The 15,764-nt window shown below is 47.3% G+C and overlaps 2 protein-coding genes across 2 annotated transcripts; both read right to left on the reverse strand.

Moving 5' to 3' along the window:
* Positions 1-82: 82 nt before the first annotated feature.
* On the reverse strand, positions 83-8,492 carry ifrd2 (interferon-related developmental regulator 2). Its single transcript, XM_067240288.1, has 12 exons — positions 8,055-8,492; positions 4,351-4,467; positions 4,179-4,263; positions 3,826-3,950; positions 3,095-3,252; positions 2,901-2,954; positions 2,519-2,697; positions 2,131-2,239; positions 1,908-2,042; positions 1,630-1,758; positions 1,249-1,341; positions 83-1,120 (listed from the first exon to the last, which is right to left on the reverse strand). The coding sequence occupies exons 1-12, from the start codon at positions 8,092-8,094 to the stop codon at positions 1,040-1,042; spliced, it is 1,305 nt and encodes a 434-aa protein (XP_067096389.1). The 5' UTR covers positions 8,095-8,492; the 3' UTR covers positions 83-1,039.
* A 1,292-nt stretch (positions 8,493-9,784) lies between these two features.
* On the reverse strand, positions 9,785-15,176 carry amt (aminomethyltransferase). The gene is made up of 9 exons (XM_067240293.1): positions 15,040-15,176; positions 13,416-13,583; positions 13,241-13,321; positions 12,565-12,696; positions 12,397-12,475; positions 12,151-12,296; positions 11,870-12,050; positions 11,447-11,602; positions 9,785-10,778 (listed from the first exon to the last, which is right to left on the reverse strand). Exons 1-9 carry the CDS (start codon positions 15,163-15,165, stop codon positions 10,600-10,602), a joined length of 1,248 nt encoding a protein of 415 aa, XP_067096394.1. The 5' UTR covers positions 15,166-15,176; the 3' UTR covers positions 9,785-10,599.
* Between the last annotated feature and the right edge of the window lie 588 nt (positions 15,177-15,764).

The raw sequence follows: 15,764 nt of genomic DNA on the forward strand, positions 1-15,764 counted from the left end.
CACCGGACAAACTTCATAGTTTGGGATCTGGCAGAGCTTTCCAATTTTACATGTCAACATATAAATAATTTAAACCAAAACATTATATTGAGTTTTTTATTACACCGTATTACATTTAATTCAGCAACCTGTGAAGTTGCTGTCAGTTAAAATGATATATGCCTTGCTAGTGCCCCTCATCAATCGTATTCCCAATTACTCTAATAGTTCTCTACTGCTTATATGTATTGGAGGATACATTTAATGCAAGTAGACATCCACAGCCAACCACCATAAAACATCTAAAAACTAAAAATCGTATTTATTTTATTCAGTTGTCCTTTTCTCATAATTGATTTCTGTAAACTGACCATGTGTTTATATAAAATCACGTCTTGCATCTTCTCCCGACTTTCAATAAATTAGAAAGTAAAATGTTTTTTTTCCTATTTTCCTTTTATACCAAAAACAGGTTAAGATGTTCTTATTCCAAAAATATAATTAATACAAAGATGGAATAGTCCTAGTTTCAGGATTCCCAGATTCTGTAATTAATTCCATTGTTAAATAAAAAATCGAAATAAAACGCACTCAAACTAGATAAACAGGTTTACATCGTTCACAAGTCTGTGTGTTTGGCATCCGCCAGGTGGGGTTCCTATGCAGGAGAGGAGGAGCATAGACGGATGGAGAGGCACTGTGATGACCATGAATCCCCCACCACCATGAACACAACCACTAGACACTCTGATGAGACAATGCTATTTGGTTACACATATTGTGCTGCCTTGATAGCTCTTACTAGCGGACCAACCCCTCCTTGAATCGCTCCGCTGGCTTTTGTCATCCTCGTGAACAACAGTGGAGGGAAAACATCATTAAGGTTGGTTTGGTAGGCTTCATTCATCAGGTCTGACGTGTCTGTCAGGGCTGAGGTGTGTGGGTGGGGGTTCAATCCAAGATCCAAACATTATGACCTCCGGTTCTGCAGGAACCCCCCCCACCCCCTCTCTCCTTCATTCTTCGGCTCCTCCCCCTCCCTTATTCTGTTGAGTTGTTCTCACATCACGTCGGCCCGTTTGTCACGGACTTTGTTCCTTATCTTAGTCCTGGCCTTGAAGGCAGCGGAGTTGAACAGATGCTGAAACGGAAGAGGGACAAAGGAGTGGAGATGAGAGGCTGTGTCGTAGACGCACTACCCCCCCCCCCCCCCCCCCCCACCAGAGAACAGTAGGAGGCCTGTTCAGTTAATTCATGTCTTGTATTCACCTTCTCGAAGCGGGAGATCTTGCTGGCCTTGACGGCAGCATCCAGTATGAGGGGGGCTCCCAGGCCAAAGATGTCCCTTAGCAGAGGGTTGAACTGGGGGTGACAAGAAGATTAGGTCTGGTCCTTATCCAATGCTTTTTAGTCTCATATTAGGAATACTCTTTAGGCATAGGATTGCAGTCTGTTACCCACTGATTCAAAAACAGCACCAAGATTTAGCTAGCTAGCCCCTGGTTATCACAACTGCTTGCTAGCTCTGCTTCCTACCCCGTTAGCAATCTAGTCCTGTTTACAAACCCAATCTGAATGAGATCTGTTTCCCATCAGCCAGCACCCCAACCAGAGGCATGAGACCCAGTGGTGTTAGCCTAGCGTGCTAACCTGGAGGTGGTGTGTGACTCCAGACTCCAGGACCTCTTTGAAGGCGTCGTAGATCCTCCTCCTCATCCAGCTGTCGATGTAGATGCCCTCAATGCCGAACCTGACCTTCTCCTCTGTGAAGTCCTCGCTCTGCAGGAAGGGAGGAAGAGGAGTGCAATGGAGTCATCTGCCGTCCCTCCATCATAAGAGTGGAACTCCACACTGCCTACAGACACCGTGAGTACTTCTAGATCTTCCATTTTGGGTTGCCAGGTTGGTGCAGTGGGAGCATTCCTCACCTCTATGTAGTGAAGCACCTCCCTGAAGATGGAGCGCTGTTTCCTCCGGTCGTTCTTGGCCCGGTGCTTGTTGCCATCTGTCGCCAGCCCCTTCAGGCACTCGCACAGACTCTCACTGTCCTCGTACTCGTAATCCTGTCACACACACACGCGTGTTAAGTCTAATCAAGTACCTAAGTACTTAAGAAACTACCCGGTTGTGTCTGTCCAGACAAGTACCTACCCTGTCTATATCTCTGCCTAGCTCCACCAGCAAGGCGATAGTCTCTCCCACAGCTATCCTGTAGTTGACGTCACTGCTCTCCAGACAGGCCTGCAGCTTAGGGAGATGACTGAGGGAGGAGAGATGGAAGGGAAAAAACTCATGAATGCATATTCTGGGGATTTCCAGTCAGCGGGCCTTTCTTTTGGTGCATTTTCCGACTTGAAAGCTTTTCACTTTTTTCACTCCATTCAATACATCAATTATAGTACTTAACATAATTAATAAAACGGAAGAGAAAAAAACCACACACAAAAAATAACTTTTGCGATTGAAAATTACAACGGACAGACATTCTCCTGCTAACGTCCAGCAATCCCTCCCACTGTTTGCAGCCCTGGACACTCACAGGTCTTGCAGCACGTTGACGCGGGAGGCGGGGCAGAGGGTGACGAGCAGGGCCCAGGACTGCAGGGCGGCGCTGTGGAGCCCCGGGGCGCCAGGTTTGGGCGTGGGCAGGGTGCCCTCCCTGTTGGGGTATGCCGCCATGAACACGCTCTCCAGGTGACTCAGAGACTTCACCAGGTCCTGGGGGGGACGGGACGAAGGGGGGGGACGGGACGAAGGGGGGGGGACAGGAGAGCAGGAAAGAGAGAGGGGAGGAGAGGAGAAAGGCAGTCAGATGTGGTAGCTCACAGATTGTAGATCTTAATGTTGCCCGGACCAGGAAAACTGTTTGTTGGTGAGTGTGGAGGTATGTGTGTGGAGGTGTGTGTGTGTGTCCTCCTCACCTCCCCCTCATCTGCAGCTGACACATAGCAGCACACTCCCAGAGCTCTGGCACACTGCAAAGAGAAATGGTTTCTTCATCATCAGCAGCGTTAAAATGATAGATGTGCTTTTGATCCGACGGGCTTAAGACCGCTGTGAGGCGGATGTGTCTGGGATGTCTGACTGGTGAAGGGAGGCGGGTGTGGTCGCTCACACTCTGGCGGGCCGTGAAGCTGGCGCAGCCGTCGATCATCAGAGAGCTGAGGACGGGGCGGAGCATCCGGAAGCCCTCCTCCCCCTCGGCGCCGCCCCCCAGCTGGATGCACAGCAGGGCAAAGACGGTGGCAGCCGCCGCCTGCTCCTCTGCCCCACCTGGGGGAGGACGGAGAGGGGGACGGGGGAAGGACGGAGAGGGGGATGGGGGGAGGACGGAGAGGGGGACGGGGGGAGGACGGAGAGGGGGACGGGGGGAGGACGGAGAGGGGGACGGGGGGAGGACGGAGAGGGGGACGGGGGGAGGACGGAGAGGGGGACGGGGGGAGGACGGAGAGGGGGACGGGGGGAGGACGGAGAGGGGGACGGGGGGAGGACGGAGAGGGGGACGGGGGGAGGACGGAGAGGGGGACGGGGGAAGGACGGAGAGGGGGACGGGGGGAGGACGGAGAGGGGGACGGGGGGAGGACGGAGAGGGGGACGGGGGGAGGACGGAGAGGGGGACGGGGGGAGGACGGAGAGGGGGATGGGGGGAAAGACGGGGATGGGGAGAAGGAAGAGGCGTCAAGATGAGAAACCAACTGTAAAGACGGACGGCTGTGAGAAATGACTGGTGATGACTTTGACCCTTCGACCGTGCAATACGCATCCAGGTCCATGCATACATACACACAGTACATTCATACATATAGTACATCCAAGCCTCTGACATCCAGCCTTGCCCAGCCTGACCTTTGCGCAGGCTCCTCTCCAGACAGTCGCTGACGGTGAGACGTCTCTCCAGCAGGAAGTCGTACAGCACCCTGGAGGAGAAGGCCTGTCTCAGAGACTCCAGCCCTGCCAGGCGGGTCTTAGCACTGGGGGAGGAGAGGAAGAGAGAGAGGGTTTAGAGAGAGAGAGAGGGGTCAGGGAGAGGGGGGTCAGAGAGAGGGGGGTCAGAGAGAGAGGGGGGTCAGAGAGAGAGAGGGGTCAGAGAGAGAGGGAGAGAGGGAAGGGGGTAAGAGAGAGATGGTGGTGGTCAGAAAGAAAGGAGGGTGAGAGAGGGAGGGAGTCGCTGGTCTAAGGATTGGAGCAGCTCTGCTCACCTCTTGTCTGTCAGGTTGTCGATACACTGCTTCAGCTTGTCCTCCGTCTCCTCCTGGGCTGTCTGCTCATCCACGGGCTCCCCTCCTGCACCGCACACGCACACATTGAGATTTCTGCATGGCTAATGTCTCACGCAATGTATATGACTGTATCTGTGTGCGTGGTACCCACCTGTACCCTCCTCCAGTACAGAGGCAGTCTCACTGGTACTGCTGTAATGGCTGAGCACATCGGAGGCCAGGTCGTCATCACTAGCACCAGACTCCCCCTTCACCCCATTCCTGCCCCCTGCGAGGGGAGGGGTGGAAACAGAGAGACAGTGAATGAGAGACCAGTGTGTGTAGTGCCAAGGTGACAGAGGTGTGTGTGTGCGCGCAAAACAGGTGTGTGTGCTCAGTTAGAAGCTCAGCTGTCGGAGTGTGTCAGTGAAACTATCATAGGACCTTCCCCTTATAGATAGGCTCTACTCACTCTCTCTCACACACACAAACTCGACTTAACTAGGAAAGCCCGTAGAACATGCTGCCACCAGCTTACACACCCCAAAATAACACACACGTTGCTTCCCACAGAAGTTGGGGAGAGTTCACTTCAATGTATTGATCCCAAAGGAAATTCAAGTATTCAGGCAGTTCTTGGCTAGAGTCTGAACCATCAGTTGACTACAGTTCCCAGGTTGCACTGGGAGGCTGGGACCTCTGGTTCACCCCAGCATGTCCCGGGTGACCTGTCAGAACACACAATGGCGGGGATGGTAGGAAGGCCCATGTGACCAACCAGAGTAATCCTGGCAACAGAAGAAGCCCTGAGCTAGCAGGAACAAAACATCATCCTAGTCTTACCTAGCCCACTAAGCCCCGTCCAGGCTAGGACCCCTCGCCCAGGCCAGGGTCCACTACCCCAGCAGCACCTCACAGAACCCATCAAACCCCAAACGGCCTAGCCTAACAGTCTAGCCCAGCTTGCTGCTGCTCAACCCAGCCCTAACTCTATGTAGCCCAGCCCCGGACGCCCCCCTCCACCTGTCTGAGCCTAGCTCAGCTCTAGGACAGCCAGGGGCCTTGCTGCAGTCTAGCTGCTGCACGCATGGCGGTGGCCATTTAGTGGTGCAACATGAGCCCCTCTTGTGAAGGGGTCGGCTGTCAGGCTGCCACAAGGGCTCTTCACAGGGAGGGGGCGGGGGTGTGAACACACACCTGGCGACGATGCCACGACCTTCTGGACCCTCATCACATGTTACGTGACTTCTCTGTACTCTGCGTTGACCCTGCCAAAGCTAAGTGTGTTTATGTGTGTGCGGGTATGTGTGTGTGAGAGAGAGTGTATGTGAGTGTGTGTGAGAAAGTGTGCATGTGTGTGTGAGAGAGAGAGTGAGAGTGTGTGTGTGTGTCCTCATGCAGGTCTCACGTGTCAGACTAATCTCGAAGCCCTGTGGCTGTCACACCCAAGGGAGGGGCTCATATAAGACTGACAAGCTCTCTTCTCAAGGAAAAGGGCCCCGTTGTCATGACTCCTGCTTTGACATTTACATTAGTCATTTAGCAGACGCTCTTATCCAGAGCGACTTACAGTAACTACAGGGACATTTCCCCGAGGCAAGTAGGGTGAAGTGCCTTGCCCAAGGACACAACGTCATTTCGCACGGCCGGGAATCGAACCGGCAACCTTCTGATTAATAGCCCGATGCCGCTCAAAAATCTGACCCTCCCTGGCATGTGCCATGACATCTCCCTCCAACCAGGACACTGTGTGCTTGCTCTGCAGAGGGACTGGGCCTGCCTGTGGTAAACTAGCTAGGGGGTTGACCAACCATCTAGTTGTCCTGGGTGTTCAAACAGCTGTTCTGGATCGCTTCATGTTGAAGAAAAGAAGAGGGAGAACAATGCCAAAACATTTTCTTCAATCCATAACTGACATGCAGCAGTGTGCTAGTATGGCAGGGTGGAGCAAACGTGGTGGAGTTGGTGTTGGGCTGGCTGAGGTTGGAATGAAGCAGGCAGATGTCCTGAACCCAGGAAGGTTAGAGGGTTCGTGGGGGTCAGAGGGGACAAACTAAAAAAAATAAATAAACCTGTAGGGACACATGCATGCGTGTAGCACACTTACACTGACGGCCTTGTTGTAAAGGCAGGGTTCTAGAACAGCTGAGTTACAGAGGTGTGGATGGACAGGAAAACACCGGGAGTTGAGGGTGGATGATCAAGCAAGGAGGGATGGGAGTGGATGACATCCAGCCAGCAAGGAGTGGAGGGAGACGGGGGGAGGGCTGGGCTAAGCGGTGGGGATGGGAGTGATGGAGAGGGTGGAGGTGAGGGATAAGCTGGTGAAGGTGAACCTCAATCCAGGGTTACCTTTATAAGACACGGCGGTCTTGGCAGACAGCTGTAGCTGGAGTACCTCCTGTCGAAGAGAGCCTGGGGTGGGGGTGGAGGGGGGGACCATAGGTTGGGGATGGTATGCGGGGAGGCGGCCATGGAGGAAGGATACCATTAAACATTGTACTATTTTTCCAAGATGGTTATCTTGACTCCCGCTGTTTAGTCCCCAAAACATGACCAAAGGGGACCCAGGGATGGTGCCATGTCAGTTTCTCTCAGCAGGGTGTTGCAGCCCCGCAGTATCTGAGCTAACCAGTCACACCCTAAACGCTACCACGCAGCACAGATGGCTAATGGTGATGTAGGCCTTCAGCACATCAGCAGGGACCTACAGCATCCTGGCCCTGTGGAGGTTCAGTGGCTGGAATGAATGAACGTGACGCGCGTTTTCTGGTGGGTCAACAGGACACTGCGTCTTTGCATCTCTGCTCCATTGCCCACATTGATTCTGATATGCATTGAGTGTGAGGTACACTCAGTATCAGCACGATTACTAGCGGTGAATCAGATTACAGATGACTGCTTCCTGAGTAAATCTGTATGCCGGGAGGTTCTTAACAGAGGTTCTATGATAAAGACAGAGGAGTCCTGCTTATCTGCTGAAATGTAACCTTGCATGTGGCACTAAGAAATGGCGTTGGGTTTCATCAGCTGGGTGTAATGTACTACAGTCCACCGTCCACAGGAGACGTGTCGCGCCCGCACGTGATGTGAACTACCCACGTACGCCCACGAGCGGGGGAGGTATGAAGCACAACGCCATAGCTACGAAGCACATAAATGCACTACGAAGCACATAAACCCACAGTCTACACTTTGATTGTGGTCGCGTTATAGATGACCAAAACTGGCCCTATACAAGTTACAGCATAAGGAGTAATCCTACTTGATTAATGTATAAAGCCGCGTTGTGCCATTTAGCACAAACTAATGACCTCATCATACATGCTCGCTTTCCCTGACTTTGACATTCCTGCTAAAAATAATACTCTGGCCAAGCGTTTTACCTTTCATCAAGCTAGTTATAAATCCGACACCAACCCACTATGGCAGCTTTGAAGCATAAACTAGATGTCAGCTATATGGCCTAAGTTACTTAGTGACTGCATCAAGTAGCAAGATGAATGGAATCAGTTATAAGTAAACTGTTTCAACATCAGGGCGACCACAACTTGCAAATCAAATGTGTTGCAAAACAGCTGGCTAACCAAAACGAGTAGTTCCAAAAGTGACACTTGTTGGACAACTCATCTCCTGATGTTCCATACCATATGGTTCATGCCAGCTGGCATTCCTGCCATTATTAGCAGTGTAACTTCCAACAAAATTAGTCAATAAGTTTGGGAAGCTAACGTTAGCCTTTTTACAAGCTTTCCCCAAACAATAATACAGTGAAAGCGTACTATTTGTTTACTAAGCTAGCGTTAAATTCAGCTGCTTCTCAGTTTTAACTAGGAGATTGTTAGTCAACAAGTCATGTTAATCTGCTAGACTTACCCTTATTTGAAGCACGTTTTCCCTTCTTACTCCGTGGCATTTTGCCAGTCAGACTGCTTGATCAGTCTTCCACGTCTCGACAGGGGCAATCTATACTGTCGCCCCGGTTTTCAAAGTCTACAATCACCCTCCCAGACTTGACAGGCTAGTTAGCACAAAGATATACTCTGTATTGTGCGACGACGCATTAATACCCCAAAGTCAACCCCCACACTCAAGTGTTTTCAATATAACAGCACCACGTTCCAGGTTTGTCTGCCGTGTCGAAGAGCTGGACCTGGGTTGTCCGGATCAAAGAACGTCAGTTTCTTAAACGTTTTTGATTATATTATCTATGATTGTCCCCGGGTAACCGATATCTAATACCTGGTTGAGAAGGTAAGTATATTTCAAAGTGTTTGGGACGGAGTATCGAGCACGTTGCTGTTGCAAATTCCACCATCTTCTCCTCGGTAACCGCTATCGGACCGGCACGCTCCACCTTCTAGTTGATACAGCGGGGCAGTGTGGATATTGTAGTCCTACAGTGAAATTCCATATGTTTCTTGCTTAACTCTCTACTGAATTAAACTACAATTCCCAAACTCACCAAAAATAATCAGCTGTTTACTTACAGAAAACTTTCTTTGCACTCTAACGCTCTATTTGGTTAACACAATATCGTTCACATTTCAAGTTTTGTCTTACGAGTTGTCTTATACATCTGGACTAATACAAATACAATTCAAAACAATCCGAAGTAGTAACCCCAACACTTTATCCAAACTTTCACATGCCTCAATATTAGAATCTACTATCTTAAACAAATAATAGACCAACGAATGGTCCTGGAAACATTAAAGCTGGTATAGACAAGTTTTGCAAAGCTAGCTATTTTAGCTTTCACTCCAAACTATTCAAACCATAATATTCCACCCCCTCCTCCCTTCAAAGCCACTCCCACAAAACACATGAACGAACTGCCGGGAGACTCGAGAAAGTTTTTGAGACAGCAACATATATTTTTTTCACGAATTACCCCATGTCGCATTCACATGTAAGAACACACACAACACTATCAAAATTAAAATAAACATTGCTAACGTTAGAAGCCTATATTAGGTAGCCTAATTTCATAATATAGTTGAACCCTTTCAACTAGGCCTAATGTCTGTTTTCTCTTTCAACTGTGAAATCTGGAACTGGATTTATTGCCTGCTCTTTCTACCCCATTTTCGTGCCTCAAGCTCGGGTGTTAACAATAGCGTACCTCTGCCTAGCTGGTTGAAAACATAGTAACGCGTATTGAGTGCAGGGGTAGAGTGCGTGCAGGTCGGTAGACAGACAGGTAGCCCGTTTAATCATTAGTGTAGGAACGGTCTTAATGATTTGTCGTGTTTATTTCAGGTTATTTCGTCAAACCTTTAGATGTAGCTTAGTTCTATCAATATATTAACTTTATTTCGGCAAATATGACAAAAAGTGCTTATCAACAACATTGTCATCTTTAAACGTTAAATCACTTATTTTACCTAGGCTATAGACTTCAATAATGTAAACTAAACAGCATAGATCATACATCGGTTGTATTAGCCTATCTCTGTAGACAAAACAACGATACACTGCGGTTGAATATAGATTAATGAAAGCTTTCTAAAATACAATGATATTGTATAGTCCAAATTAATATTTCAATACATCAAATTTAATTTAAATTAAAAACATGAAAACAAATATTTTCAGTAGTACATGGAAACAAATTAGGCTATTGCAGTATCTACTTCCTTTAAGCATATAACAAGAAACTTTTGTAAGTAAAGTGTATAAGGAAATGATAAGTCTTATGGATAGTTGGACCCTTAATACTTCATAATACTGCAATAACATTTCTCAAAAAATATGAGAAGAGTGGCCAGGTAGTGATGGGAAAACTATTGTAGTACCGCAAGCTGTAATTACAAGGACTATTCAAAATATCAAAAGGGCCATTTGGAATAATCTGGAACTGTGTTTGGTCTTGCTGATACAAACATACACCTTTGAAAATTAGTCATTAGTAAACGTATATGACACACAAACCATCGTGTGTCACTTCAACTTCAAAATTCAAGTTTAGATTCATGATCATATCAGAAAGATAACAAACAGTAAAAAAAGGTTGAGTCTGTGATATGTCATGTGTCCAGTGCGATCTGCTGGTCTACAAGTTCTGCATGAACCTCAGAGACAAAACCAGGAAGAAATCCACATTTTACAGAGAGTGGGAGGATATTACCTTGTTTGAGGTAACCTGGAGTTGGACTGGAACATTCTGCCAACTCAGGTTCTATGGAGGGCATTGCACTCCCTCCAGTGGTTTAAGGTGTAATACTCACCCTGAACATGAGATGGGAGCATTTACACACAGAAGAGAGACCCTGATCAGAGACAGTGTGCTTAAACACATCCATTCCTAATACAGTTAGGTCACAGACAACTATTAATGGCACAAACAGGCAGCACAGCCAGTCAGCCAGTCAGTCAGTCAGTATGATAGACAGACAGCACGATGAACAGACAGCATAGCCTATTGGCCAGTGTAGTAGTTGGTGGGCACAAATGGCATCTTGCTGATGATGGCGTCAACAGCTTTCTTCCTGACTTCCACCTTCACCAGTGTTCCGTTCTTACTATACGCTGCCTCCACGTAACCCATGGCAACATTCTTTTTCAGGCAGGGGGAGGGGCAGCCGCTGGTGACCTCACCTGAGAGACAAGACAGGGTTTGATCTTATTCACATCCCATTCACACTCAGTTACCCTCATCCATAGACTTCAGTGTGCTACTAGGTTTAATATAAGGTGTAAAATAAAGATATAATTGACTTGATAAACTAGTGTCCAACTTACTCATTATAGGAGGAGAGATTTGTCTAGGACTGTAATGCTGTTAAAACTGTACACTTCTAGTCAATGATTATCTGCTGCTCTTACTATATTTACACTTGAATAATTCATACAAATAGTTCATTTAAGAAGATTAGCTGATAATCAAGGATCAGAAGTACACTGTTTAACAGTATTTTAGTGATTAGAACTGATAGCATTATCTCAACAACAATATTCCATCATTCTTATGATAGGAAAATGCAACAAAAGTACACTATCAGTAAGTGGAGTCTACAAGACAGTGCTTTAACAACATCTAACATATAACATGCAGAAAAAGGTTTAGTAAAACTAAATGTATTAAGTTGAACTAATAAGTAATTAGTCCAGTTGGACTATATGCACTTTTATCCACCACTTTGAATAAAAGCATCTACAATTTTTTTTATTGCTAAATATGCATGTGTCTGCAGTGTGGGAAGTCTTACATCACTTCATGGTCATTCTTATACAATCTACAGCAAGTATCTATAGGTTAGACTGACCTATGACCTTTCCTTCTGGGCTTAGGATGGGGGTGTGGCCTCTGACAGGTGGGCCGGTGGACACCAGCCCCACCCTCTTCCTGGCGGTCTTGGCCTTAATTTGGGGCACGATGATGTCAGCGCCGGGGAAATCCCTTGCCTGGCGACGCCTTTTTCCTACACAGGCCAATCAGACACACAACGTAAACAAACATCGTCAGGTGACACCATGGTAACACAGTCAGCATTGGAACAACAGCTAACAGATAGATTAGAGAATGATAGCTGGGTTTGACACTTAAGCCCCCAATAGGCTGGGCTAGAGGCACATTGTTAGGCTCCAAGGTAAACTTTTTTGGCTCACACTAGATTGGGTTAGGGGTCGGTGTTTACTAGACTGGGTTCAGAGGTCAGAGGTTAGGAAGTAGGCTCCAGGGTCATCACCTATGGTCCATACTAGGGTGCCTTCCACTGGAGTTGTGTTCTCATCAATGTCGTTGCCATAGAGACAGAGGCCCGCCTCCAGCCTCAGACTGTCGCGTGCGCCCAGCCCGGCCAGCTTGACCTCGCTGTTGGCCAGCAGACGTTCCGTCAGGGCGACCACGCTGGACGTCGGAACAGAGATCTGGGGAGGAAAGTGGCCACTGAGATAGGCAGCAAAGGTAAAGAGAAAATGAAGAAACACGAGAAAGAAGGACAGAGGGAAAGAGAGATGGATAGACCACCTCCACCCCATCCTCTCCAGTGTAGCCACAGCGGGTGACCCTGCAGCCCGGGATGCCAAACACCGTGGCCAGCGTGGAGGTCATGAAGGTCAGCTTGCTGAGGTCATCTGACAGGCCCTCTTGGAGCACCTGGGCCATGGAAGGGCCTATAAACACACGCACGTACACACACACACACACACACAGCCTTAGAAATCAGGAGACACTGAGTCATTCCCTGAGTGAGGAGAACATCTGGAGCCTTGCCTTGCACAGCAATCAGAGACTCCTCCAAGAACTCCAGATCCACATCATGACCTGCTGCTTTGAATTCCGCCAGCTTGGCCTGCAACGCCACACACACAATATCATACATGGCAAGACAACACACATGGGACCTGCACTGTTTGGTCATGTCGGCCTCTGATCCCTGACCTTCATGTTGGCGGAGTCTTTATCAGCACAGCCGGCGTTGGACACCACATAGAGGTAGCCCTGGTCCGTCTTAGTGACAATGAGGTCATCCATGATTCCACCCTGCTCATTGGTGAAGAGCGTCAGTGTGCCCTTGGGATATGGAGAGAGAGAGAAAAACATCAACCGTGTGTGTGAGCATGTGTGTGTGTGACAGAGAGAGAGAGAGAGAGAGTATACTCCTGTACCGACAAGGTGGTAGTTTGAACCTAAAGCTTCTGAGGTGTTTTCTTTTGACCCAAATACACCTGACATTGTTTGTCGACAGAGATCAAAGAGAGATGGATGTCTTAGCAAGCTGCCCATATGACTTATGTATGCAAAGATTTACGTCAGAACTACCAGTCACTGTCTGCACACATTAGGAACCATGGGTACAGGCGCAGTCTCCTTCTATGTGGTAGCCTGGTACATAAGATGACTGTGAGAGTCCTTCATATTACAGATATGCACAAGACAAGAGACAGGTGGTGAAATATAGCTCCATCTCAGTTGTCAGAGGCAGCGTGGACATTGTGTTCTGTCCTCCTTAGTGTCTGTAACTTATCAAATCCACGAGAAACCTTTGAATTCCTAATGAATAAAAAGGGACGTGTGAATTCAAATAAATATAAGAATCTAAAATGGCTCTTCTCACCTGGTTGTCCTTCAGCTCAGCAACATCTCCTACAATCAGGGACTCCATGAACTTCACCCTGTCCCTCCCATGGACTTTGGTCTGGCAAGGACACATAGTGGGAGGATCAGTTAGAACACACACACACACACACACAAATGCACACACAGAGAGACACCCAGACACACACACCTACCTGTAGCATGTGGCTGACATCAAATATAGAGCAGTGTTGCCTTGTGTGCATATGAGACACAATGTGGCTGTCCTTGTACTGCACAGGCATACTCCAGCCTGCAAACTCCACCATCTTGCCTCCCTGCTGGCGGTGGTAGTCAAACAGAGCCGTCTTCCTCATGGAGGCCTGCCCAGACATGGTTGTATAGAGACAGGGTTTATATACACAGAAATGGTCTTATATGATCCATGGCTTATACACAGACATAGTGCTATATGGTTTATACAAAGACATAGTGCTATATGGTTTATACAAAGACATCGTCCTATACAACCCATGGTTCATACACATACATGGTCCCATATAAATATGGTTTAAACACAGACATGGTTGTGTACAGATATGATTCACACACACACACACAGACATGATCCTATTAAGCCTTTATATACAGTATGACCCATGGTTCAACCAAATATATAAAAGGTTAATGCAATTATTTCCTGTGACAAATATCCAGTGTTTCATCACAGCAACTACTGCACCCTGACTAAGAGTAAATAGGGTTCGTGAGAATCTATCGACTTCTGGACTTCAGAAGTGTATAATATTCTACTCTATGATGGAGACCTTTGGCCGTCAAACCAGACGCCGCTGGGTCTTATCAGCGAGCAGTGCACCCTGGGATGTTGGAGGTCGTCGGAAGTCAGTCCAAAGTCATCAGGCTACTAAAGCAGTCTAGTAGAGACACAATCTCTACTGGGATGTTAGCAGGGGACATTAAGGCCTCCTTTACCCCCTTACTCAATTGATACATCAATCACTGTCAGTACAAACTTAGCTGCAACAGTAGACCTAATCACATCTTGTCATGAACACTGTTGAACACATGAACATGAACATGTTGACACGTGTCATAAACACATGAACGGTGTCCTTCAGTGCCGAGAAAGGCGCCTTGGAAAATAAAATGTATTATTATTACTGTGTGATTCCAACACTTCAATTTTCATCCCTCAAACACTTTATCAGAAGAGCCTTTAGCACTCAACAGGAGTGTGGCTATTCTATTCGTGCCTCTTTCAGATGAACAAACATGAATGTTCTGTGAAGAAAATGCTGTCCAGTTGTCTACACTTTGGTGTTAGGGTGTTAGGTTAACCCCCTGGTATAGAGAAAGGGACTCTATCATATAATGTACAAGGCTCCATTCACATAATGGGAGTGTTCATTCATTTAGAACGGGACTGAGCCTCAACTCCCCTGACAGAAGAAGTCACTCTCGTGGTTCTAATAAAATCATCAACTGAAGCCAGCCAAGCGACTGCTAGGGGTTGCGGGGCTGGGACAGATGCACCGAATTTGCTTTGCATGAGTGAACGTGACACAAATGAAATTATTATGGAAACTGTGTCCTCTATCATTTTTCTGTACAACAACAATTATGTTGCTTAAAACTATGGTTGTGCTTTTCCGTGAATAAAATGATACCTACAATAGTCCACCGGATTCCGCCCCATATTGGAAGAAAGATGCTGTATAAAGCAGTCACATTCCTGGTTGGGTTGTGTGCATAGTGTGTGCATCAGAGATTGCCATAGCAGGTTGAAAAAAAATCTAACTACACAAAGTCGGTACCCACCTCTGAAGTTGAAGCATGTCTCTGCAACTGCTTTCCTGCTGTTTCGGATCCAGCGCTGGGCAAACACTGTCTCGATGCCCGTACACCAAACCCGACCCGTCCACCACATAGTAACCTAGACCACATAACTTCTTGTTTTCCTGACCAAAGACTCACTATTCACTCAAAACCTTAATGTCGCCAAATCTTTGGACTCCGCACTCTTTCAAGAATTCTGCTTTCTGTGCAAAACAGCGACCGTGACCACTGCGAGGTCTGTCGGGAAATGTAGTCTATCAAGAATGAATCCATTCTTCATAATGATAGTAAACATTCCAGGGAATGATCCTCGCTGATGCATGAGGCTCGCGTCCTTTATTCTGGCTTTAACACTTTCATTCATTTTTTGATGGCCCACGAAACGGTCCAATGTTTTGATATGATACATTGAGACAATTGTAGCCTAATAAACCTTAATGTAAAGTATAGGGTTATAGCAATGGATCTCCACTGCAGATTGGTATGAATAATATGAATAATAGTATTTAGTATAGAGAGAATAAAATATAGTCTTAACTTCCTACATGACATATGACATATAGAATATGAACATGTTTTGATCCCCAAACAGTAAGTGGAGTGTTGATGGGATGGGCTTGTCTTGGATGATTGAATCATGCCAGGCCCATGTAGCAGCTATTAATAGACCTGGTCCCAGGGTTTATTTTGGGTCTGGGGGTCTGGGA

The sequence above is a fragment of the Osmerus mordax genome, chromosome 7 (genome assembly GCF_038355195.1).
Source record: "Osmerus mordax isolate fOsmMor3 chromosome 7, fOsmMor3.pri, whole genome shotgun sequence".
Lineage (NCBI taxonomy): Eukaryota > Metazoa > Chordata > Actinopteri > Osmeriformes > Osmeridae > Osmerus > Osmerus mordax.